General features: G+C 45.6%; 1 protein-coding gene and 1 non-coding gene across 16 annotated transcripts in view; both read right to left on the reverse strand.

The window, feature by feature from the left end:
* Positions 1 to 527: 527 nt before the first annotated feature.
* Positions 528 to 26,534, reverse strand: part of PRRC2B (proline rich coiled-coil 2B) — a 54,634-nt gene continuing 28,627 nt past the window's right edge. For 7 of the 15 annotated variants that reach the window (XM_086763914.1, XM_086763913.1, XM_086763918.1 and 4 more), the window contains 19 exons: positions 24,376 to 24,583; positions 23,419 to 23,638; positions 20,713 to 22,779; positions 18,968 to 19,167; positions 17,992 to 18,137; positions 16,606 to 16,747; positions 15,899 to 15,981; positions 15,007 to 15,198; positions 14,679 to 14,873; positions 14,160 to 14,246; positions 13,099 to 13,203; positions 12,328 to 12,520; positions 10,982 to 11,079; positions 10,184 to 10,311; positions 8,959 to 9,199; positions 7,345 to 7,521; positions 6,577 to 6,668; positions 5,963 to 6,083; positions 528 to 5,503 (listed from right to left, as the gene is read on the reverse strand). In XM_086763914.1, coding sequence (XP_086620040.1) covers positions 5,363 to 5,503; positions 5,963 to 6,083; positions 6,577 to 6,668; positions 7,345 to 7,521; positions 8,959 to 9,199; positions 10,184 to 10,311; positions 10,982 to 11,079; positions 12,328 to 12,520; positions 13,099 to 13,203; positions 14,160 to 14,246; positions 14,679 to 14,873; positions 15,007 to 15,198; positions 15,899 to 15,981; positions 16,606 to 16,747; positions 17,992 to 18,137; positions 18,968 to 19,167; positions 20,713 to 22,779; positions 23,419 to 23,638; positions 24,376 to 24,583 — 4,836 coding nt within the window. In that variant the 3' untranslated portion in view covers positions 528 to 5,362. Of the gene's footprint in view, positions 5,504 to 5,962; positions 6,084 to 6,576; positions 6,669 to 6,965; positions 7,058 to 7,344; positions 7,522 to 8,958; positions 9,200 to 10,183; positions 10,312 to 10,981; positions 11,080 to 12,327; positions 12,521 to 13,098; positions 13,204 to 14,159; positions 14,247 to 14,678; positions 14,874 to 15,006; positions 15,199 to 15,898; positions 15,982 to 16,605; positions 16,748 to 17,991; positions 18,138 to 18,967; positions 19,168 to 20,712; positions 22,780 to 23,418; positions 23,639 to 24,375; positions 24,584 to 26,534 lie in introns of those variants that run through there. The other 8 variants (XM_086763924.1, XM_086763923.1, XM_086763921.1 and 5 more) reach the window with 8 other exon arrangements.
* On the reverse strand, positions 12,003 to 12,083 carry LOC147598236 (small nucleolar RNA SNORD62). Its single transcript, XR_015260789.1, has one exon. It is a non-coding gene; the product is annotated as a small nucleolar RNA SNORD62 (small nucleolar RNA).

Below are 26,534 nucleotides of genomic sequence, written 5' to 3' on the forward strand. Positions count from 1 at the left end.
CCCCCGAGCCTTGCGGAGGTAGGGGGCGCGGGCAGCACGGCCACCAGCCCCGCTGTGCCCCGCGGGAGGCAGTGGGACCGGTACCCCGGGCCCTGAGGAGATGGCGGCCCCCCCGTCACGGCTCACCGCGGGGGGGGGGGGGGGGGGGGGGGGGGGGCGGGGCCGTCCGCGGCGCCGCGCTCCACCCCCTGCCTCGCGGCGCCGGATGCGACGTCAGACGCACGCAGAGCCCGCAGGGCGGGGAAAGGGAAGCGCTCCCGTCGCGTTGCTATGGCAACGCCCGCGTACGGCCCACTGCGCTACGGCGGCCGTGAGGGGCCCGCCGCCATGGGGCCACAACGCCCACCGCCACCAAAAGCACAGAAGCACCCCCAAAAAGCATCCCCCTCAGTGCTGTGACCACCTCTCTTCAAGAAAAAAAAAAAAAAAAACAAAAAAAAAACAAAAAACCAAAAAAAAACTAAAAAACAAGAACTGAAATGAAAAAACGGTCTTTACCCAAAAGAACAAGGCAAAGCACTTGAGAATTTGAGAAAAGCATAATCTGCTTTATTTTTTTTTTTTTTTTATTTAAATAAGGAGAATTCTTTCATATGGAAAGAGCTAATACAATCACATATTTGAAAGGAGAAACAATAGGTACTGAAACGAGGAAAAAGGGCAATAAAGAGTGTGCCGCAACTGGCCTGGTGATTCCGTGATTCGAGTTCCGGTCCAAGTAAAAGTTTCCAAAAAATATAAACAGGTTGCACGTTACACAATTATCCATCGTCTGCCCTTTCAAATATCTGGTCTACATGAAAAGACAAAGAGAGGAAAGGCCAAAAAAAAATTTACTATACAGGTCATGAGATTAAAAGCTTTAAGGAGTATAATATCCCCTTGAGAAACAACAAATGCAATTTATACAGAACCAAAGGAAGGATTTCAGCTAAGGACAACGCCTGGAGACATGCTAAAGGGTGAGCGCCTCACTGCTGCTGCTGTGATTCCCAGGGGAACGGCCAAGGCTGTGGCTGCAGCCATCCCGAGAAGCCAGGATGAGCCACGAAACCCAAGGGGGTGTCCACGGCCACTAGGAACATCTGGTGGTCTTTGGATTAAAACAAAACAACAACAAAAAGTAGCTGGACTGCTGTGTCTTCACAGTCAGCAGTTCCACTGCTTCAGCAAAACGCACCTTTTCTGTCAATGGGCCGCAAATAAGCGTCCTGATGCCTGCTGTAAATTAATTCTCATTCACAAATGCATCTTTCTTACAAGGAAACCGGGCTGCTGTACGTCAAATAGAACCCACACGACAAGGAATTAACCTGTGCTTAACCAGCCAGAAGCAAAACGGAAGGTTAAAAAAAAAAAAAGAAAACGCAACAGAACAAGATCTTGGCATGCAGTGGTGCTCGCCTGAAAGTGAACGTAGTAGCCTGCCAAAAGGTTGAGACATAGCAAAAACGCTAGGCTCGTTTTTTAATACACATCTATAAATACACAGGAACCACAGAGCAGCTTGTAGCTTTGCAGCGTTCTTGCAAGGAAACCGTTAAATGGAGCGCCTCTGTGTGAACACAAACACGTATGCAGTTCAATGGGCTGCAAACACATTCAGAGTTACTGACACGGTACAGCTGCCAGGGGGCAGAGCCAGGAGCGAGTTATGGAAGATCAACCGCACTGCTTGTTTCACCGGTGACTGTGCTGCTTCCACTTGGCATTTAAAAATACACTGGAGCGCTCTTTTTTTTTTTACTCTTCCTTTTTTTCTTCCCTAACTTCTTTTTTTTTGTTGTTGTTGTGTGGGGTTTGTTTGTTTTTTGTTTGTTTGTTTGTTTTTTTCCAAATTAAGAGCTGAAAGCAGGCTGAACTGGAGAGGAAAGCAGCACTGAATGCAGCAGCTAGGGCAAGAACCACTGCGTATAAGAGAACTGATTACACACGTGCTTCAGACCTTCAGCTGAACAAAAAGCAGCAAAGTCAGCCTCTGAATATTTCTGCTTCACCCATTGTTGCTGAAAATATGGATTCCATCTCTCCCTCCCACTGCACACTGTACCTTTCCTAGCAGAAGGAGCCTGCAATTCGGTAGCTGATTTCCAGTCAAAGCAAAAGCAACTCACAAAGGAATAAATCATTAGGGCCCAACCCTTCAGCAGTGGAGACGGCAAGCACAATTATCCCCTGTAAGCCATATCCACACTCTATACATCTCCATTCTCCTCTTCCTCAAGATGAATTTGTATCAGCATACCAGCACCCTTGGCATTTCTGCACTTTGAGGATCAGAGACCTTCCTTTTCAGTCAAGAGCACCACGAACTGCGCTAACCTTGCGCTGCTCTAAACAAACAAACAAAAATATATGCCAGAGAAGAAGGATATTGCACCTTAGAAATTTGGGCTCTAAAACTGCTTGCCATCACACAAAACTCCGTTAAGTGAAAGAGAGTCTTGCCAACTGCAGCTGACAGTCACGCAAAGGTGAGGAATGGAATGAAGCTCACATGCATTTCTTGGCCTTTCCTGCACAGAATAATTCAGACATAATATATAAATAGAGCAGTGAAACAATTACTTTTTCACCTAGACCTACAACATCAAATACGTATAAATAAATTCTAGTGTTTTATTCTGTTGGAGGAAGGAATGGAGGGGTTAAAAGAGAAAGAAGGGTAACCTTTTTCAACAGGAAGTATTGTAGTTCTGATGGCATTTACACCAGAGGGACTGCAATAACTTGTATCTAGCAATAACCCGGTTTCTCCAACACATTTGACCATTTTTAAGTCATACAGGTGGGAGGAAAGAGGTTAGTGTCTTTATAAAGCTTAAGTAGTGTGTCTAGGGTAGGAAAGAGATAAGAAGAGGGGGGCTCAGATAAGTCTCTTTAGCCATTACAGTCAGATTCTAGGCTGATACTAGCTAGGGCCAGCTGGGCAGAACGATAATTAAAAAAAAAACCAAACAACCCAAAACAAACCAGACAATTCTGTTGTTCATGATATTCCAAGGAAGAGGATAGAAAGGGAGGTGGGATGACTTACTGGTGGAGCAATCTTTGGAAAGTGTTGGGAGCAGGACTAGCAGATGAGGATGCAGGTCTGGGAGATGTCTGAAGGCTGGGGAAATATTTGTCAATAAATCTCAAACCCTGTACTTTTACGGAGGATGCTAGAGAGATGCTGGCACACTCTGCTCTGAAGTTAAAAATCCATAAAACATGAGGGGAAAAAAAAAAAAAAAAGATGTTTTATTTTTCTTAAAGTACCATCCTATCCCTTTCCCTTCGGGTTCTCTGTCACGGTCAATAGGGACACTTGTGGAGAGGGGACATTACTATGTCTAAGTTAGTTTAGGTTTCTAAACTCTTTAAAGCTACTGTATAAAATTCTTATTTATACCTAGCTTAAAACTTCAAATGCATCCCTAGAAAGTTATGAATAATCTTTCCCAGAAAGAGGGGAAAAAATATAAATGAAGAAACAAGAACACCTTTCAGATCCCTTCCCAAATACATTCTTTGTTCATAAGTATCTTCTTTGGAACCACCACCAAATGACTTGCTGCCACCTAGCAGAGGCAGACGGCACAGCCAGTTAGCAAGCTATCATCTCCTGCAAAAATGAAGTTTTCTTTCCCTCACTTCAGAGTGACCAGCCTACTTTACATTTTGAAAGAGCTAAACAACACAAACCAAGTTAGCTGAAAGTAGATGAGTTAACGTAAAGACTACCGTCAGCTGAAGGACTCCAAGCACTTTCAGGAACTTGTAAGTCCATCCTAAAATCTACACACACACACACCCCCCCCCCCCCAAAACCAAACCACCCAAGAAATAAAACCCCAACCCCCTCCCACTGGGATCTTTCTTTCACAGATAATCAAAGATTGGTAGGAAAGTGTAAGGTGTATATAGTGTGTGCAGTATACACACTACATACAACTGCATCAAAAGTAAAGAACCCTTCGCTGTTCAGCTGGGGAAGGAGAGTAAAAGGATGCTTCCAGACTGCCTCTGTAACCAAGCGCTTCCAACACAAAAACGGAGGTTCCAAGTGTGCTAAAATGGCCGCCTTGCAGAGGGGCTCCCCTACCAATGCGTTTCTATGCATATTTTACAAAAGGCCGTGAGTGAGAGGAACAGAAAGACTCAGGAAGGAGGGAGAAGAGCAAAGCTTAGGAGAACAGCCCCAGGGGATGAACACAATACAGAACAAGTCTCAGGAGACAGGAAGAATTAGAGTGGCCAAGGTGGGGAGCATTAAGAGAGCATCACAACTACAAAAAGTAGTCCATACCGACCCGTTGGCTCTAGCCAACTCTTCTGACCCATGTGCGGCGAGGAGATTTTTCTTAACAAATTTTACATTTCGTCAATCTATGATTTGCATTCCACTGTGTGTTTGGCAGTCACTAAAAAAAAAAACCCCAAACCCACAGAAAACCACCCTAGATCCAGATGAGCTTGCAACAGAAATTTGGTGGTTTTTTTTTTTTTCCTTAAAACAAAAATGCCACATTTTGTTGTGCACAAGGCACCTCAAAGCTACAATTAAAGTGGTGCAAGTTTCACGATTAATGCATTGATCTACTATACACCTTTAGTACACATTTACTTCTAACGCAAGCATTGCTTCTAGCTTAAAACAAAAATACTGAGAAAGTAATGAATGCCAACCGAACTTTTTTTTAAAAAAATCAAATAATCTGGAAGGCTAAACCATCTGGGGAAAATATACCCAAACAAATTAAACTGAGAAGAATCATGATTCTCAACATAGCACAGAACTGCATATAAAACTCAGCAGAGTTTTGTCAGAACATAATTGCAGCTGAAGGGAATTCTTTTCTGGAAGGAATGAGGAAAGCAGAAAGAAGGAGGGGGGAAATGAGAGAACATATAAAAGTTCCGCTATAAACAAAGATATAGCTTTTCTGTAAAAACCTCAGCTGCCTTTAAAATGAAAAACCTCAAACTAACCCCTCTCCCCCAGTTGCCACTCTGCTGAGACAGAAGTAGGGAAGGAGAAGGATGGGGTTTGCCAAGTGAGCAATCACAGCTACCTGTGGATGGGGCATGGGGTTGGGGGGTTTAAAAAAAAAAAAAAAAAAAAAAAAAAAAAAAAAAAAAAAAGGCTGGAGCCACTTAAAAGTCACATGGTTGGGTTTTTTTTTTTAAGCAAGCAGGTCAATGTCATATCCACTGTTTCAAACTGCTTTGTTGGGAGAGGGGTGTGGATGATGTTGCTGTAGTCAGTCACTGTGGGGCGGGGAGTAGATCTGCTGAGATTTTCAGGAGATCCAGTGGGGTCCAGTCTCAGCTGCAGTGCCTCTCAGGCAGCAGGACCAGCTGGGCATCAGAGGTGCTCCTAGGCCTTGCTTTCCTCCACTTTAACTGCCTGAGGTTTGATCGCTCCTGTGCGCACCGGCTTCATCTGATTTGCAGAGGCTGTTTCTTGCAGCTTTACTGCTCCCAGGTTGGCTTTATTCTCATCCACCCGCTGCTTCGCCTTTTGACATACAAAACCAAAGCATTAGCTAGCACAGAGACCTTTAGGCAGATTAAAAAAAACCACCAAATTGATCACCATTCATGCAAGACACCAAATTTGCTCCAAAAATCAGGTATTTCTTCTATTCTCTCACACTTTGCTGTCCTAAAACACCTCACACAAAGATCTGTGTCTCACATATCTGGCAATGCAAATAACCCATAAAAACTCAACAACAAACACCACAGACACTGTAAAACAGGTAATCCTCTGATCTCTCCTGACTTCCAAACCATGAAGGATTACTCTTGGACTCAGTATAACGTCCACCCACCCTCCTTGCAGGGAAAATAAGAGCTTCCACATATAGCTTCAGTACACAGGCCTTTCTGCCACTCCTCTTAAGTCCAACACACAAGCATAACAGTTCAGAAGAGCAGCTACCGTTGGGTCAAACAAAGCACCGATGTACACTACCTGTTGTACATAGTGTCCTTGCACAGAGCCCATACTAACTGCTGGTCCAGATGGCTTCCCGCTTGGGCTGGCGGAGCTAGGCCTGGAAATCGAAGAGTCGACAATATTCATGGAGTAAACTCTACAATGGAATGAGAACCTTATTCATGTGTGAAAGAAAAAAAAAGACAGCAGAAAGCAGCAGTAGACAGGGCACAAGTCTGCGCTGTGGAGATTAGCGACCTCCCCATGTCCCAAAATGACCTGAAGGTTTGGTACATCTAGACATGAGCACCTCTCATCTTGAGAGGACCATGCTGTAAACGAAAATGTTTATTCTACAATGCTCAAGTTCTCCACCTTAACAAGGAACACACAAAAGCACACATTAGTTCAAATGTCTTTAAGAGTCAGTAAACAAATAACTTTATGCACTTCCCACAAGCACAAACGACCAAGTCAGGCAGAAGTATTTGGACTACAGTAAGCACATTCCACATGTGAAAACCCGCGGGAATCTGGTACAAGAATGATGCATGCACCAAGTCACTGCAAATGGGCAACGTTACTTCTTCCCCTACAATCGTCCCCGCTACTTCTTCCCCTACAGAGGCTAAGTTCAGCAAACATTTTACCTGTACGTATGTGGCGATGGTACAGACCCTCCAGAGGACATATTCTGTTTACCATCGGAGAAATGAAACCCTTTCATTTCCATTTGTGAGGACTACGGAGGAAAATGAGCGAGAGAGAGTATCATCTTTGCATTCACAAATCACTCATTACTTCATATAAACACTTAAGCCAAATCTTCGCCCTTCTACCCATCGTGCCCATTAAAAGAAACATTTTTCAGGTGAAGAAAGTGAGGCTTCTAAGTGAAATAATCTGCTTATATTAAACCAATAAGCCAGCAGAACAAGCAAACACAGAACCTGGAAGTTAACTGCTGTGCTCTCTCCCCTATAATAGACAAACTTATGATACGAATCCATCAAACCAGACATGACATTAATATACCTACTCAACTGGACAAGCTTCACAACAGTGTGAAATATCTGGGCAGTATTCCAGCTGTGTCTGGAGCTCACCACCCCTCAAGCACTCTGGGGAAACCTGTGTAAACATGTAATAAAACTGGAGACTCCAAACCAGTGATCAAGGCAGGATGTGGCTCCCTGGAAACAGAACGATGACCAGCAGCAAAACCTGAAGAACTGCTGGCCTGCGCTTTGGAGATGAGGGGAGAAGGGCTCCTTCAATTTAACACCAGTCCTTGGCTTTGATATTTAAGGATCCCAAACAAGCCAGCCTCCCCTTTAACAAGCAAGATCAAGGAGCAAAACTTCAATGCAGGAGGGGTTAATGAACACCAAGATGAGCACGCAGGAATTAAACCTTACCTCCCTATTGGTAGCAAGAACAGAAGGCTGTGATCCAGGAGGGAGGATTCTTCGGGGAGCTCCTACAGGCAAGTTTTGCCCCTGAGGAAGCTGGATGGACTGTGGTAGAATCAGGGGCTGCTGGCCAGAGCCATAGCGGGGCAGAGGAAGCTGGGAGCCAGGCACAGGCATTGTTAGCTGCGTGGTAAGGACACGTAGTTACTTAATGGCAGTAACAGTCTTGTTTGACACGCTGCCTCCTAATACCCTGAAAGCACAGCATTGCTAAAAGGAAGCTCACAAACACTCCTGCACAGAATAAATGCAAATCAATGTAACAGAGGGACTTTCACACTGAAATGCAGTGTTGCCAACACCTATCAGCTGGGCTTTTAAATTGGCATCGATTTAACATAACTGAATGCAGACACAGGGCTCTCCTCTTTGCCTACAACCTTCGCCCAGTTCATCAGTCTTCCTCGTGCTCGCTGCGTAAGTGTATTCCCTTGATATGATGGCAGTGTCAGGAGTTTTGTTTGCAGCTTTGATGCCCAAACCAGAAAGTCAGCTCCAGTTTCATGTCAAAGCATTTTGGTGACTGGACCTCTAGAGAAAGTGGTGGTGATCTCAGCTCTATGTTCTGCAGTGAGCTTCAAACTGATGATGGTAATAATTAAGAGTAATTTTTAAAAAATGCAGCTCAGGACTCAAGAGTCTCCTGTTCCCTCTGATTCAACCTGACAGTTCTCATAATTCCTGGATTTTGGAGGCTCCATGACAACACTTTGTAATAGGAAAATAATTTTAAAAACTAAGGCTGGCTAAAGAGACCAAGTTACTAGCTTATGACAGATAAAACATTTCTTCAAATACTTAGTTTGCCAGTATTCTCTGTTTTTTCCTCAGTTAAGCTACTTTCAGGGTTAACTTTATGTCAGTCACAACATAAAAATCCCTCTTTAAACAAAAAATAAACCTTAACATGTTGCACGACATAAATATAAGTTGAGTTTAATAAAAGTATCAAACTTCTCCAGAGAATCAGAACACATGTCCACAAATACAGCTATGCTCACACTAGGATTCAACGACTTTATCTGAACCATGCTTTACAGAAACTTTTTCACACAATTAAATTATTGTTAAGATGGCGCCAAACAGATCAGCAGAAGTTGCAAATAAGACCTGGATAACAAATGAATTGAGAAGACATAAGCTTTTAATAAAAGGTCCCAGTTACCCTGAAAGCCAAGTTAAATCTGGAGATAATGGGGATTTGGCTCTCAGAAGAGGTACTTTCAGGGAAAACTATTGCATCATGGCCTCCTACACATGAAGCGCTGCAAGGTTTGATCTGCACGAAACACCTACATGGAGGGCAAAGACTTCCAAGTCACAAAATGATATCTCAGCAGGGACAAGTAATTAGCAAGAATTTAATTAAATAAGGTGCTGCATGTTTGAAACAATGATTCACAGAACAGTCCCTCGGGGAAATCTTTTACCTCTTTACAGAGATCTTAGTTCACACACACGCATGACTTGGCACAAATAACCAGTTTCAATGCAGACTCAGAAACAAGAGGCTGTGAAAAGGCCGATACAAGGGAGTGGCTTGCAAGCCCTGCTCCTAACCTGCGTAAGCTGAGAGTCCATCATCTGGGATGCTCCCATACCAGCCGCCTGGTTTATCTGGCCTTCATAAACCAGTGTCTGGCTTCCATTCATAGGCTGATAGGGTGACCCAGACTGGGTTTTCACCACCTCCAAGGGCTGCATGCCTGGGAAGGCAGAATATGGAGGCTTCAGAGCAGTGCCTCCTGTCAGGACCATGGTGCTGGGCTGAGACAGACTGGGGTGCATATACACCTGAGACCTGCGGAAGAAATACATGCTCAAGTCATTAGGCAGAAAATCTTTAGAGACTATACACACACATTCCCTGCCAAACCACATCTGGCCTGCAACTGGCAAACAGTTCTCAGACTCTACTAAACTGACAGCTTAGAAATAAGCTTTGATGCCACTCTCCATTGTAGTTACAGGGGTTTTTTTACTTCCACTTTTAAGCCCTTACAACCATGACCTTCTGTTGCAGAAGTATTCAGCAGAATGATGTTGTGTCCTGTCCTAAGTTTATGTTTCAGTATCCTGCACAATAAGCTCTGGATTAGTAGTAAGGGAGGATTCAGGTTACTAGGAGTCTGCAGCAGTTGTGCAAAGCAGAAAAGAATCAGAAGGTAAAGACTCAAGCAGCTCTAGCAAAAGGGTTTCTTTTAAACCTCAGTGTCTAGGTTTTTGAGGCCTCGAAGGACTATTCTGATCATTCACTCTCATCTTGTGCAGGAAAGAGGGTACAGAGTATGATTCCCACAGCCAGCCCAACTCCCAGGTGGATGTCTAAATCCTTCAATTCTAGTAAGCAGTTCCTGTTGCCAAGTACTGTTGCTGTCACAGTTGTGCTCAATTTTCTCATCTGAATCTTACATTTTTTTTCTCCAAAGCGCAAGCATTTATTCTGTAAGCATTGTGTTTCTTACTAGTAAGTCTGCTTGCCAGCCCACAGACTTCCTCTTTCTGCATCTTTGCAAAGATCTACCTCCCTGATCTGAAAGGGTAGGCAGTATAACTGGAATGACCTTCCAAGAACAGCATTTACCATTGTCCTACAAAGAAACACGCTACAAAGAGCCTTATATGCCTTGATATCCTTGCTCTGCACCCTGGCAGTGCTACTAAGGGAAGGAAACAGCACATCAAAGGCGGAAGAGAAGACGTGTGGAGTATCTGATCAATGCACGTAGCCATCAGGAACATAAGAGATAAAGCCACAGGGAAATGAAAAACTGAAAGCAGTTACCTGAAGGGCTGTATGGAGCTGTACATGTCCTGGGACTGGGAAACAGGCAGACCACCCCTCAGTCCAAGCTGAGCTTGGGCCTGTAAGGATGTGTGGAGGGAAATGGGAATCTGTTGAGCAGCAGCAGCCTGCAGAAGAAATTAAGATGACTTGAGAGGTACAAGAGCAGCCAGAAATTCTCACAAGGCTGTTGAAAATCCATCAGTTTCCTCCATGAGTAAATCTGCCAGGACAATCACCTATACTGTGCCTTTACCCAGCCCTCGCATCGTTCCACAGAACAGCAGCACGCTGGCAGGGGCAGATACTGCGCAGGTATCCAAGAGGGAAGACTGATGCCTGCAAAGAGGCATTTGATGGACACGTGAGGGGACCAATGTGCTCCACAAACAGAACAGGCACTGACAATCCCAGCTCTCACTTGACTGCACTCCTACCTCGAAGGGGCTCCCCCCAACCCGATCAACACCCTATTTACTAAAGCTAGTGAAACTGCCTATCAGTACTGACTGGCTGTGGAACTCACCGAAAGTCACTTTACCTCACACAGATGTCTCTGCATCTGCTCCAGTTAAACCTGGTCCAAAGGCACTGGTACAAAAGGGGAAAGACCTCTCATCCCTCTCCCTTCAGTTTCACTAACCTGTGACATTCACTGGGAAGCAGCATTCAGGGAATGTAAAGGGAGCCACATCTAAGCTCCTTTGGGCTATCCGAGAGATCAATGACTCCTCATTTTTTAAATGCCACCCTGAAGATTCCTTGAGAAACCACTAGCTAGCTGTATGTCTCCCTTACCTGTTGGTAGCTTTGCTGCTGAGGTATCGTCTGAGGGACCAGGCGCGGCTGACTTGCAAACACATGGCCATCCAGATACAGGGGTGGAATATGGTTACCTAAACATCACAGAACGCAGGCTGTAAATTCTAAGTACAGGGGATACAGAGGCACAGTACACTGCAGACAGCTGCAGGTCAAGGCTATTTCCTACCTCTCAGCAACCAGCTCAGCAAGTCAACACAAACATAGTATCCCTTCAGAAGAGCCTTGTCAAGCTTCTAAGTCCACATACCAAACCCAGCAGCCCACTTACAGCAGCAGGCTTGCTGAGAATTAATCATACCTTCCTGTAAGAGGCTAAATGTAAACCCAGGTTCCCCACCTCCACAAAAAAAAGTCAAAAGACACTAACAGTTCAAGGAATTGGTGAGCTGCACTCCAGACTTTTCCTAAATGCCAGAAACCTGATCTGCAATCATCTCATCTTTGCAGCTAATAGGGACAGAAAGAGAAAGTGTAGTGTTTGAGATCTAAAAGCCATATTCACCCCAAGGGTTACACTCATTAGGAAGTGCTGTGCCAGTCCTGTGGTTCTCCACAGATCTGAACCATGGGATTTACAAGCAAAATTAGGGTGGGTGAGGAAGGAAATCAATCTGTTTTCCAAGGGGAAGCTAGTAAGAGTCACTACAGTGGCTTACGTGCTATCACTTCTGCCCAGTGTATTTCACTCCTTTCTTGAATTGAGGAATGAGAAGGATAGTGCATACATAAGAGGTCCTTTGGGACCCAGGAGTCAGAGAATCCAAGTACATTTCCTTTTTACAGATGCTCTCCCTCATTATGCACATGATCTAACACGACTGAGCTTTAGCTTCTTCCTCTAACTCAAGGACAGCACCAGCTTCCCACCTCCAGAGTTCTGCAAACTGTAAGCAAGCTGTTATTAGGTACAAAGAGCAGAAGGGGCTCCGAAACTGTGACTTAAATAGCAAAATGAGCAGAGGAATAGTCGATACTGACATTGGGACTATTGAAGTCTCTCAGCCATAGGTTTCTTCACTTCCCTTCTATTGAGCAAGCAGCAAAGGGTAAGCGGGATCTCAAGACATCACAGAGACTTGCTGCTACACAGGGAAAGTCATCCTTGTGCTAAGTATATGCCAGTCACACTCAAGTAACATTCTCCGAAGTGGGGAGATGGTCCCTCTTTCTCTCTTGACTGAATTTTTGTAGAAGAATCTGTTATATACCAGCCAGCCAGTTACTTTACATGGAAGCTCGTCTCACCATGCTCTCATCTACCAGAATGTGAGGATGATTCCTAGATACCAACCAGACAACGCAATTACTGCTGCAGGTACCTGGAATAGATGCAGATGGTGCTACGGACGCCACAGGCATAGGAGGCATAGAAACTCCACCAAAAGAGCTGTAGCTGACACCGTTGGAAGCTCCAACACTGGAAGAAGGCTGGATGCCTGAGCCTGCGCCTCCTGGGGAGTTCTGTTCTGGTAAACTAGGAGAGTTTTCCCAAGCTTTACGAGCAGACTCCATCTATGGAAACGAAGGACAGTAACTACAGACAGCTCAAATGGGGAGCACGATACTGAAGCCTACTGTTGCTCATCTGTGACCTGTTTGTTCAAATTCCATCTGGTCTAGTCATAGTGGAAAGCTGGCAGGTCTCAGGTCAAGGGGTTTCACACCAATTCCCAATGGGCAAGCATCCTTCACAAACACTCAATCCCCCTTCATATTTATTGAGCTTCTTGGGTTTAGGGTGGTAGCGTGTTTTTGTTTTGGTTTATTCTGGGTTTTGTTGCTGTTTGTATGTTTGGGTTTTGGTTGGTTGTTTTTTTTTTTCCCCTTTCCTTCTTTAAACCATCAGCACCTAGGATCCCTGACCAGCCATCTTACCCAGCTACTGAAACAGCAGGAAAGTTGTTGCACTTGCTCTACAATTGGCGAGGACTTCAGCATCCAGGACTATTCAGCATGGATGGAAGCATATATGCAGAAGCTAATTAAAGATTGAGCAGTACCTAACAAAACGCTCTGGTAAAGATCTCTTCATCCTCACTACTCTGAACATGGAGACATGGTAGGACAAACACACACGCCAGCTTGCTTACCTTAAGAGTAAGATCTGCAGTGGGGAAGGACATTGGGTTCAGGCCAATGCACCGCTGGAGGTGATGATCTCTTCGCAGAATGGGGATGGACTGCGTTAATCCTGCCTGAGGGGAGATTTGTAAATGCTGAATACTTTATAAACTACTATGAGAATGTCATGAGCTACCAAGGCTGACAGAGCTTCAGCTGGCAGCTCTAGTAACTACACCTCAAAAGATTCAATCCTCAGTGGTACTGCAGGAGTTAGGTACCATATTCAACCGTGATCCATTCTGCTGTTGGTATAAATTAAGATTTGGTGATGTCCAATGACATCATCTATGTTGAATTACACCAGCTTCCACTTAAACATTGATTTGACCCAGTAACTTCAATTTGCAGAAGAGTTCCCCCTCCTGTCCCATATCTGAAATTACCTAAATTTCAAGTAAAACCTGTTTCTGAAAGAACTCTTCTGAAAAGAAACATCCTTTAAGATAAACCTCCAAAATCAAACAGCCTACAAACTTGAAGACATTTCAAAAAAAGCTTTGTTTCTCACCTTGCTGTCCAGAATTGAGCTACAAGCCAGGCTCTCACTGTGCTCACTCTTTTACATAGAATATCAAAACACCCAGATGGCTAGAATAAGCTACGAAACCTCCCAAAGGGTCTGACTAACAACTTACAGTTCTTGCTGTGGCAGAGGAGATCTTCTGAAGGTGGCAGCAATCTGGGCCTAAAAACACCATGGGCCTGCATCTTATCCATTATCAGCACTCTTTTGTGTCTCAGGGGAAGAGACTGGTGATCTCAGAGATCTGCAATACCTCTTACTTTACACAGGTCACTGAACGATAATGGAGTTGCTTCTCATATCACTCTGACCTAGTGATGCTCATTTTATCAAGCTACCTTCAGGGCACAGATTTCCATTATGGATTTTAGTCACGTGTGCTGCCTAAGCACTAAGGGTGAAGTCAACTTCAAAGAAATATGCTTTCTCTCTTTGGGAGCATCTGAGGTTTAACTAAGGAGCAACTCCAATGAATCAATGGCAAAAGCAAAAAGAAATACTTACATTGCTGGCCAAGGCATCCTGCAATTTGGTGACAGGGTTAGCTGCAGTGCCAGAGGCAGAACCAGGTGGCAAGCTGAAGTCAGAGTCCTGAAAAAGCAAAACACACAAAATTCAAATCCAGGTCCAAGGGCCACCCATCTGCTTCTCATGGTTAATGGCTTTAGCCTGAATCATGACACTAGAAGCTAAAGACTGTCCTCCAGTAAGCCTTGCTGGAAGAGAAGGAAAACTCTTCTCAGCATGCAGCAGCAGGCAACCCCCAGAGGCACACAAAGGCTTTAGACGGCCATAATTTTACCCCTCACCTCTGCTACCATCCCAGCTGGTTTGGGACAATATTTCCAAGAGGATATTACATGTTTGTCAAGACATCTTGAGTACCTGGTTTGTGTCAGTAACGAAATCTAAGGCAAACCTACAGCTGGAAGCTTCCTCTAAATAATCCTTTCGCCTCAAACCACCTTTCATATCTCAACAAACTCAAATCACCAATAAGATAAAATTAAATTAAATCCTCACTTTAGGATTTACTCCAAATTCAATGGGTGGCACAGGAAGTACAGAATCCACGTGAATTTCCACCCCGTTAACAGGGGGAATATTCCCTTCCAGCCGTTCCGTTCCCTCCGAACCCTTTCTGTTTTTCAGGGAGCGTTCGTTGCCGATTGGTCCAGGCTTGTGTTCCTTGTTCTGTCCTGAGCCTTGATCTGAATCCTTAACAGGAAAGCAGAGAGGCTGAGACACAAAGACTGAATAACCCAATCTCAAGCCTTAAAAATGCTAACAACACAACCACTTCACAAGGTCTCTCACTACGTGCTCTGGCTTGGCTGCAAATCCAGATTACCTTTTTATCAGATTGCTTCTGCACTGGCTCCTTCTGGCAGTCAGGCTTTGGGTCCACCAGGCCAGCCCCATTCATCTCCTCTGGTTTGAGGGTGCCATATGGAGAACTGCGCTGAGAGGAGGTAGCGGAGGATTCCCGAGACTCCGCGCTCAAGTCAATGCCACTATCCCCCTGGCTGCCTTTAAAACCCTGCTATGCAAAGCACGAAATGTGTTAAAGCCCCAGACTCCAACCCAGCTCCACAAAGGAGGAAAAAAATCCCAGAAAACAGCAAGAACATGTCCCCTTTTCAAATCATATCCTTGGTTAACTGCAAAGGAGTTGGGCCTAACCTGCAGCATCCCTTGGCTGATGCTTCAGCTCTACACAGCCCTGAGACAGGTTAACCAATGCATCAACTGGACCACGGCTTTAGAATAACGAAGAAGTGTCCCACATAGCAACTAGGCTGAGAGCGCCAAACTCACTTCACTTGACACCCAAACCAGATTTGAACTCCGGTCTCCAGAGGTGAAGTATTCAGGAACCTCCTCCACCCTCCCTGCATTAAGGCTACAGCTACACACTGCCCACAGGTACAAGGCGCACAAATATGACCTATGGGATTCCACCATCCTCGACCACTCTGTGCCCAGTTAGGAGCATAACCCTGGAACAGCTCTAACAGATAGTTACTCTAGATTTATACCCACACTTAGCACCAAGCAGCGCTTGGCCCTCTAGGTCAAGATTTGAGCAGCACCATGCTCAAATCAGAACTGCAGAGACAGTTTAAAACTGCACAAGCAGAGCTGAAAGTTGCTAAGCACAGATGGAGCAATGAGAAGCACAAGCCACCTACGTTAATATTTTATACACACAATACCTGAATGGCACATGAGGTGCCACTTACCTCAGTGGTGCTAGATTCAGTACCATTAAAGGTATTTACAGGCTTGCTCCAGGAATCACTGCCAGGAGACTGAACAGAAAGAGCTGGAAGAGAACAAAAGGTAGTGTTCAGCTGCTTAAAACACAACTGTGAACACACATTTTGCACCATGCATGTTAACACTATTAACTTCCAATTTGTAGACATGAGATTGGACATTTTCACCACCTCAGAAAGCTAGTGCTGCCCATTCAGCTGAGACACGATGCAGCACAGACAAGACAGGGTATGGAGAGCGAGGGTAGAGAACAGGGAAGAGAGATTTCCTAGGGAACATGAAAACAATAGGAAAATGAAAGGGCAGAGACAGGAACAAGGGAAGCACTAGCTATTCAGTGCTAGAGAATGAGAAAACAGAGGAAGGCAGAATTAGAAAATGGCTGAAGCAGATCCAGTCCAACACGCTAGAAAATGCTACGTAGAATCTTGATGTTACAAGACCCAAGAAATAGATTAGGAGACTGACATGGCCCACGCAGGAGCACAATGGTTCAACAGTACAGCTTTGAAAAGATGCTACTCCAGATGTCTGCTAGCTCCCCTCCCACATCCAGCATCAGATAACAGCAGGTTGCCTCCTCTTAAGCATGGACACCCCGTCTGTCTGCACACACCAGAGGACTCCCCATCTCTGTGACACACTCCGGAACAGACAGACCCAAACTTACCTGGGCTGTTGCTTTCCCAGATCTCTGTGCCCAGGCTGTTTCCAGACACTGTTACATCACTTTGCTCCAAGCACAAGTTGTTCTGCTTCTTAGCAAATCGAGGAGGAATGCGAGACTGAAGGACGCGGGCCTTAGCTGGTGCCTGAGAGAGAAAAAGCTCAGGCTGTAAGACCTGTCACCGCACTGGGTTAACACAGCAGGCTCCTAGCAAGTTCAAACCCTGGATTTCTAGATGCTGCAATTTGAAAAGCTCCCAACTCACGTAACAGAATCATATAAAGTAATTCTGACTCCTCCTTTCCCCCTTTTTTTTTTTTTTAAATGGACCCTGTGGCTACTGAAAGGTTCCCTCAGTCTAACAAGACAGTGAAAAAAGCTGACTTCAGCAGCATGACATTTTTTTTTTTTCTTTTGATGAGGTGGAGGGATAGGATACAAAGCAAAGCAAAACTGACACTACAACAGACTTGCTCTGCTTAATTCCTCTCTTTTACTCCAGCTAAAGCAAGATCAATTAATAATTTCACAACACAGAGATGGCTCTTTCAGAGTCAAGATGTGAACAGAAAGAGCAGCACACCTCTGCAACTGCAAGACCTTTGCCACTGCACATTCACACGTTGTCTTCAGCTTGTTGCTTCAGACGCCAAGCAACCAGGCTTTTATAACTTTGCTTGCAAGACTCTCTGAACCTACTGTCAGGAAGCATTTCCCAACAATGCTTTTCACTTGCATTCAGTCCTCCAGATTTCACTAAATCTTTCATGTCAAAATATTCTCTTATCCCCCTAGAATTTGCAGTCTTCCAGTCCATGCAGACAAATGCCCCCCTCCTAAACATTCCTTAACTATTCAATCCACACTGCAACTGCAGTCTTAGGTATTCTTGTAAATCAACTCCTTTATCCTATTATGAACACAAAGTTGTCAGAGCTTCTTCCAGTTTGTCAGTTTCTTTCTGGTCAGATGCCCAGATACAAACATGACAACTTCAGCAAGGAAGCTTCCACATCCTGCTCTAGCAATAACAAACTATTGACACAGCAAGAGTGCAGAGGTCCTCCACTGCTCACTGCTGCCTAATATCCCACCAACTGGCTTAGTGAGCCAAGTTGCCTTGGATGAGGGTCACCTTAGAAAATCCTCCTTAACTCACAATTAACAATTCTGCTAGAAAATAAGAACAGTCTGAAATCTAAGCCCCCTTTTTCAGATCAACAGCCCCTGTCCATCAAAGCCAAAATACATTTCCTAGGCCTAATACAGGATTTGTCCTACTTTGGCCAACTGCACGCTTTTCTGCTCATCCATTTTTGGGGCCCTGTTCCTCTAACTATAGTCCAAACAGCGTATCACGTTAAGCTTTTTCTGCCTCCCACTCCTCACCTGAGCAGCCTGTTCCTTCTTCCTTCGCTCCTCTTCCAGCAAACGACGCTGCTTTTTAGTAAGAACCTCAATGAAGCCTTCACCTGCTATAGAACCTACTTCATTCTCTTCCGCTGTGTTGGATACCCGATTATCGATGATGGTACCTGAACAAAGCACATACATGGAAGAAGTTGTGCACATGTGTATGCATACAAAGCTTTATAATTGCATTAATTTAGAGTGCGTTTCAAATCCATGCTACAGGCAAACAAGTTCAGCCAGCAGCACAGCTAAGATTTGAAAACTAAGCCACGGTGTTGACATCTACCAGCCACTTTATCCTGCAGGACTTTGCTCTCCTCTGCCTCAAGACGAGCAGGCTCCAGCTGGCAGAGCTTGGGAATGCGAGCCACGTGGTTAACTCCAGTAGCTTTAGGTGTAGTATCCGTTGAAACAAACCCCACATCTTTCCAAATATTAGCAAGGACAAAGTAGGCACAGGTACTTTTGAAAACACAGTCATCACCTTTGGATGTAAAACCTCAGTTCTACGAATGGCAAAGAGCTTAGTCGTGGCCTAACACAAACTGTTTCAGAGATACTCATTTCTTGCCTCCTTGCCATGAGCTCAGGCTCAAACTCCCCACTCTGGATGCTCTTTCAACTTCCTTTGCACTACATAAGGTATTTTGGGCTCAAAATTTAACATCTTAGATAGAAATATGGAAAAGCCTCATTTCTCCCTAGAACCAAACTTTTCTATAGAAGAAACATTAGAGAGACTGTCAGATCTGGATGTCTGGGTTTAAAATCTAAAAATACCTTTCTTTTCTCTGTTTTCTGTATTTACATACACTGAAATTTCTTGTTTGTGTAAATAAATGTAAAGTAATCTAACCTAATATTTAACGTAACAATGGATTGAATCAGCCTGGCTTGAGGACAGCCATGATGTGTTATCCCTTTAAAGAAAGAAATTAATTAAGACACTCACTTCCATAACTCAGTTCAAACTGCGACAAGGCCTCTCCTTTCTCGCTTGCTCTTTGCGTGGTGGATTTGGGCTCCTTCTCTGGCTTTTTACCTGGCCCCTCAGCACTTTCTGAGTTGGCATGGGAAGTCCTGTCCAAGCTGTAAATGGAGTGGCTGCTCCCACCACTGGTGTTGCCAAGCCCCCCTCCTTCTTCTGGAGATCTACAAGGAAAAAAGGGAAAGGAATTAGATTTGTCATTAGAAGATGAGTCTAAGTAGCAACAAGAAAACATAACGGCTATATTTTGCCAGGTTTCTAATCAAATGTCATCCTTCCCCAGTCTTTGCTCAACTGAAACAGATGTTAAATTCTGAGCATGCAACCCATTACAAGGATGTGACTGGGGAAGCGGGATGGAACCAGAACAACACCTGTACTCATGAGTCAACCAACACGCTGCCTCTGCAACAAAGCTAATACCCTAGCTGGTGCCTGCGGGGAAGGCTCTGCGCTTCTGTACAGCACCTCCTACCCTCCTATGCTCTAACAGCTCCCCTGGTCCTCTTTGCAATCAACACACATTTCTTGGCAAGCACCTAGTGAGAGGAACGGACATGGGCAGAGGCTGACAACGCTGAGGGGAAAAAAAAAAAAAATTAAAAATAGTTTTTCCATTTTGTTTCTCCCAGATTTTTTTTCCCCTTTGACCACCACCCACACATCATTCACCAGTGTTCAACTCACACGAGTCATATTAAAGAGGGGGGGGGGGGGGAAAGCTTCCCGCTTCACTTACTTTCCCTTCCTACCTGCGTATCTTTACAGACATCAGCTTTCCTCTCCCTTATTTCCATATAAACTACTATTAGTTAATACATCCAGAAACTGGGAGATACAAGTCACACAAGGATAGAAAGAAAAAGAACAAGTTGCCTATTTATCAGTGCTTTAAACCCAACACAATGCAGCTGCACAAGACCCTTTTTTTGTCCTGTTCCTGTTAAAGGAAAAGGGTAATAAGAGACCTGCCAAACCAGCCCAGGACCAAGGCCCACCTAACCCAGCATCCTGTCGATCTTCACAAGACACTTGCCAGGAAATCCTTAATCCCTAGCATCAGAGTTGTCTTAAAACACTCTCGGGGGCAACTCCTCTCACCAGGCTAGGAACAAGCACTGCTGCTTGCCATTCCTCACCAGTCTCCACTAAGGTCTAAGAAAATATTTGCTCAGGCAAAATATGGACTGGCAATGTTACACACTGCGCTCATGCCACAGTCACACTATTAGGAATCCAGGACAGTGATGCTCAACCCGCACAGCTCACAGCAACTCATCCCAGGAAAGCCCAGCCCTTACTCCTGTGCCCTGCTACACTCCACTGGGGACCCAGGATAGGAGAAGCACACAACAGAGCTGGAGTTCAGGACCAGATTTCCTTCATTATCTTTCTCTAGTGAGAGGCAGCCCAGAGAGTAGAGAGTTGTCTTCGCCTGAAACTAAGGTAGAGAAGAGTGGCACATGTCATGCCCATAGTGTCTCAGCAACTTCCATAAACCTGGATGCCCAGCATGGAAGCAAAGGCATCAACTGGTAGTAAAACAATGACAAAACCCTTGGTTGTCGTAAGGTTGGACAAATGGTCCTGGAAGTCACCTGCACTAGATGGAAAGAAACACAGCCAACAGCTGCTCACCCGCAGTCCAGCCCTCCTCCACTATCTGCACGTCAGATGAGAGATATCTGCACATCAGAATGCAGCTTTACCTTTTGCTTTTTATCAGTGTCCCATTCTGCTGGCTCTCGTATCTGGAAGCTGCTCCTACACCGGTCCTGACAGACTGCTCCACAAACCCTGCTGGCTCAGCCTTGCGGCTCTGCCTGTCGACAAGCGGCCTCTGGCTTGAGAAGCTCCTCTTTGCGAGCTCCCTCTTCTCTCCCAAGCTCCCATTCCCAAGGCCACCCTCCAGCTGGCCTTCGCTCTCTGAAACTCCATCTCGCCTCTCCCGCCGCTCGCTGAAGTCACTGCTTTCAGATGCAGTCTCCCACTCCTCGTTGGCATGGTCCGATGAATTCTGATAGGACAGCTCAGGAGACCGTCTGCTGGAGATGCTGCTCTTCTCTGCAGTGGTGAGCTTAGGTCTTCCAGGCCACTGGCTGGGCAGCAGATTGGGGCCTCCCTCCTCGGGGTTCCACTGGCCAACCAATTCCCTCTCTTGCCTGAGGCGCCTGAATCGCGGAGGCTTGTCTTGGCGGGGAGGACGCCGCCTCCTGAATGGCCTGTTCTCTATGTTCTCCTGATCTGCTGAGTAATCCTCCTGGAAAAAGTGCCTTTTGTCATCCAGATGACTCTCGTCAAAAACACGGCTGGAGAAGGAATCCACGTGTTTATAAGAATCCTGAATGTAGTCCCTGTCAGACTGCTGCCTGCTCCCAAAAGCGTCTGATGGAGAGGTGTGGTTGTACTCCTGCCACCCTGCTCCCCCACTCCTGCCCTGCCACTGGGTGGGCTCCTTACCCATGAAACCCCTTCGCCCATAGCCAGAGTTGCTCAGTCTTGGTGGCAGTGATCTCCCAAAAGCTCTCGGAGCTCTCATCTTAGGATCCAGACTGCTGTGATCATCTGAATAGATTTTGTTGGACCTCCAAGACTCTTTGAAGTCTCCCTTTTTTAAATCACTGTCTTCCCTGTCCAGCACAGATCCCTCATTGCTGTTTTCTGAGCCCCTCTGCCGGCGACGCTTGGGGAGCTCCTCATATTCTGACCCTTCACTGTGTGTCTCGCTTGCAATCCGGCGCCTTGGCTTGCCTCTGGGGAAGTCCTCTGGCTGGTTGAACTCCCGAAGCCCTCGCCCTCGGCTGCTCCGCTGGTTGTTATAGACTCCCCGGCTGCTCACAACAGTGCCTCTGCCTCTGAAAGTGAACTCTCTGAAGCCTCGCCCTCGTCCACGCCCTTGACCTCTCCCACCACCAAAGGCTTGTTCCTCATCAATGAAGATCCAGTTGTTTCTTTTTGTCGGGGGGAGATCACCGGACTCTCTGGATAGCTTGTTCTCCCAGGTTCTTTCTGGCTTCTCTTCCTCCTCCTCTTCTTCTTCTTCCTCTTGGGATTTCTCAGCCTCTCGGGCAAGGTTGGCTTGGGAAGAAGCTTTGTCATCCAGCACATGGCGTGTAGAGTTCAGTAAGGCTGCAGAATCATCTGATTCATTTTCTACTTTCTGAACAGTTGCCTTCTCCTTCAGCGGGCGCGAAGTATCCTCTCCCTCCAGTTTAACCTTCTCCATCTCCTTCTCCTTCTCTTCCACCTTGAGGGCTTTCAGGACCGGTTTTTTAATCGGGCCTGATCGTCGTGTCCTCCCCATTTGCTCCTGGTGCTGACCACTGGTGTTTCGGTTCTCAGGAGCCCACTCTGTTGTCTCTTCAGTCTGCTGTTTGGTATTAGCTCCTTCTTTCTTCCATGGGTCAGCACTGAACGACTGCTCATCCCTGGGCACTTCTTCAGCAACCTCCGCTGCAGCCTCTGCAGGTTTCTGATGGTGGCCGATATCCCAGCCGTTATATTCAGGCTTCTTCTCTGCTTGGATAAAATCAGGCTCTAAGGGCGAACACCTCAAGTTTGCATGGCGGTTGCCAGAAGGACAGGTTTCCTGCACAGTCTCTTGATGTTGAAATAAGAGATCTTGGCCTATCCTCTGAGAAGACAGGCAGCTGTCAAAGTCTGCTTGGGCCTTCTTGTCAAAAGCATTCAAGTACTCCTCCCCTCTCTCCTCAAACAGATCTCGCTGAGTGCTCAGACTCTCCGGCCTTCCAGGAGAAGCAGAGTAACTGTCATTCCTGAGAAGGCAACAAACAACAAAGAAAGTCAGCTAATGCAGAGCACAGCACGTCTTCAAGGGCCCAAGCTGGGCACAAGAGGTGGAAACAAATAAATAAATAAATTTGAGTTTGTTCTAAATCATGAGGCAATGAGCTTACAAATACCTGAATGCTGGGCAGATCTGCTGTGGCCCTAGGCTGTGCTGCCTGGTTTGTCAAACCAACAGATGATAAAGTTGGGCAGTAAACTTAAGTAATAAAGGGAGATTCAGCCTCCAACATCCGTGGAGGCCTGAAAACAAGGAATTGGTTTCAGAAAGTCCCAAAGAATTAGGAGACAAATTGAAAAGTATCAGAATTTTTGATGTACTGCTTTCTGTGCCTACCCATGTCGGTGACAAGTGCCTCTCTCCTACTGAACAGGCTCCAAGCTGCTCGGCCTCGACAAGCATCAGATAGAAAAACTCTGAATAGCTCAGTCTATAAGCATCCCCATGACATAAACACTCAATAGTGTAAGGGTGCTATTAGATCACTACCTTGGCCTGTTCAGAGATATCTTTTGGGTCAGCTCTACACCTGCCATTCAGTAGGAGATGACTTATGGCAGCGCCTCCCATCACAGCATGCCCGAGGACAGGGGAATTCCGCACTCACCTGGCATGCAGCCCCTCCATGGTGATGCTGTCGGCCTGTTTTGGATGTGACAGGGAGTACCCTTTGCTCTGCAGAGACGTGTAGCTGTCCTGGCCCCACAGTGGCACAGGGTCCAAGGGAGCAGTTTTCCTTTCCGCCTGCCCTGCCTGACAGTTCTGATCTTCAGACCGACAGCTGCTCCCGCCGATGGAGTCCTGCTGAATCATGGGCTTCATCATTCCTGGTCATGACAGAGTTCACACCATTAACACTAGGATCTCATAGCAAAGAAGAATTAACAACCTATAGCTAGCTTGACTTTCCTTCCTTCTAGGGCAGCAGGTGACTGCAGCCATGGAAACCTTTCTGCAGAGGGGAGCCTGTGCTTGGGAAATACACAGCTGGGAAATACACCTGGAGTGTATTTCAGTGATACAGAAGGTGACACAGCCTTCAGAGCCCAGCTTGCACCATCACTGGCTTGAAAGCAAGCAGGTGTGTGAAAACAAACCACAAACTCAAGGGAATGATTTATACATCCTGAAGTTTATATTCACACCCCTGAAGATCAGTAACAAGGTAGGAAGGTGCTAGGAGCACACAGCTCAGTAACTACAGGATTTCTCCATCACATTTCTTGAAGGGGTTCTATTAAGACTTCACGTGATTACAGTAACTCCCAAACTGATTCTTCTCCTCCAGTGGGCAAAATCTGCTTTTATGCTCGCTAAGGCCCCAAAGCTGTTAGGGAAGATCTCCCACTGCAGTGCAGAGGATAGACAGGCAGGTGTCCTCCCTCCCAACCTGCTCTGTTCCCTCACCAGCCCTCACTGCAACTGACTCCTCTTCATCCCTAGAGAAAGTCAATCACAGCCAGCCAGGACGCAAAGTCCTGGAGAGATAAAGAGATAAGACAAGTGAAGAACAGCAACCTTCCAGATATGGACACGATAAAGGGAAGTGCTGAAAACACCTTACCTGAAGGGTGAAGGGCTGAAGGGTAGAAATCCACGGGGGTGCGACTCTGAGTCATGCGAGGGTCCATATAAGACGGCATCATCATCCAGCGAGGATCAAAGCCAAGCATCTGGGGGTGCGGTGGGTAGAACGTCCGTTGGGGATGGGAATGGGATGGTGGAGGATAGACTTGCTGCTGCTGCCAGTGCTGCATCTTGTACAGCTGCTCCTGCAGGGAAGAGGGACGGGCTGTTTGACAGGAACGGTCACGGTGCCAGGAATCACACTTGCAAATTGGCCAGCCGAACAAAAACACATTCCGTGTGTTAGAGGCTCAAAAACAGACCAGATGGGAGGGTAGAGCAGATAAGGGCAATTCACTACCAACTGGGAATGTGACAGTTGTTATTCTACAAATACCCAGAACAGTCAGAACATGTCACAGCCAGAAGCACAGCCAGAATTTGACACTGCTATGGACCACACTACATGGCCAAACGCAAGGGATCAGCTTCAAGACTGGAATTTGCATTTTCTCAACACTTCTGTGAGGTATAGGACAGCTTCCTGTCAAACGCAACTTCCCAACGGGAACCAAATACTTTAGAAGATGTTGCTCTTAGGAGGAAATTCAATTATAAGTTATTTAGTGAGCATATATATTAGCTCTACTAACATTAGCCAAACAGATTAGATAAGAACAACCTAAACTCAATTAAAAGAGCTATTGATATTCTATAGTATTTCTTGTGCATCTTCTAGAGATGGGCTGACACCTTTGGGTTGTGTCTCATCTCCCACGTGGCCAGAGCACCTTCCTTTAGCTGAGGACTGTCACGATGCTAATCTGATCTGACATTTAACTGTCGCTAAAGGTCCAATAACCACTTCTATTTGAAGGGCGCTTTGTGTACCGAAGAAAGCTTTCAAAAGGTAAACAGCTCCAATTAACATGAAATACATCTATTTACCTGCCAAACTTCCCACCATCTATTCTTACTAAGCTTACACCAGTGTCAGAAACTATAACTGCTTATAAAAAGCCAGTCCCCTACCGCAGAGCAAGAGAGACAACCTTAAATCTGAACCTGACACATCATTACAGCAAGAGAAAAGCTCAGATAAATGCAAAGATTATGTCCAAGTTCTCTACTGCTCCAGTACCTTGGAGAAAAATATTTCATTAATGATACCAACACTGTTATTCATTTTGTTCTTTTCATGGAACCACTGGTACCAAAGCAGCAATACAAACCAGGCAAAATACAAATTGCCTTATACATACTAATGACACAGAGGATAAGAGAAAATAAAAGGGAAGCTTCATGTTCTTCTAGTAGGAATGACCTATGGTATTATTAGCATGACAGCAAAGACAGCCAATTATTTTTAGTTTAAAAGCATCTCTTTTAAAGAGTAACTTTAGCAGCATTTTCTGCTGTATATTTGAATTATGATAATGTCAACTGCCCAGTAACAAGCGCAGGGGAACATCCATAAGAGAGCAATTACTGAGCTTCCAAGCAAAAGTCAAATGTGAGCTCTTCACTAAGGTGTGCAGCAGCGTTGATTGTATCACATTTCAAGTGGTTATTCTACAAAGAATGATAATTAACTTTGCATTATCTGGATATTCTGTCCTTCGCTTTGACTCTGCTGCCCTAAGGAGGCTCTGTGCACCTGGAAGAAGAGCTGAACAGGATGTATGGCACATACAGCACTGTAAGGCTGGGCAAAATGCAAGACACAAAGCAGTTCAGGCTGGTCTCTCAGAGACCCAGAAGAGAGTTTTCAATGAAGCAAAAATGAAACAATTAAGACCAAACACAATTATGGTGCTAATTAAATGCTGATTTGGAGGAGTCGCACAGAAAAGAAGTTGGGTAGGTAGAAAATGAGAGCAGATGTAGAGGACCATCTCCCTGCAAAGGCAGGTGTAACAAGAAGTGTGCCGCTTCACAACTCTCACGTTCAACCCAGAAGCAGAATCCAACCACCTGCCAACCTAAGCACAGTTTGTCCCAGCAAGCAAATGGTTGCCCATAGAGGGTAAGGGCTCAGGAAGCGCAAAGTGAAATGGAAGAAGCTGATCCCCAAAGCTTTTCCTTTCCCTTGGCCTGTACGTTCAGCTCCCTGTCACTGCAGCAGTGCTGAAGAACAGCAGCTCTCATCTTCTGCCA

The sequence above is a fragment of the Chlamydotis macqueenii genome, chromosome 20, assembly GCF_036417535.1.
Source record: "Chlamydotis macqueenii isolate bChlMac1 chromosome 20, bChlMac1.mat, whole genome shotgun sequence".
NCBI classification, from domain to species: Eukaryota; Metazoa; Chordata; class Aves; order Otidiformes; family Otididae; genus Chlamydotis; species Chlamydotis macqueenii.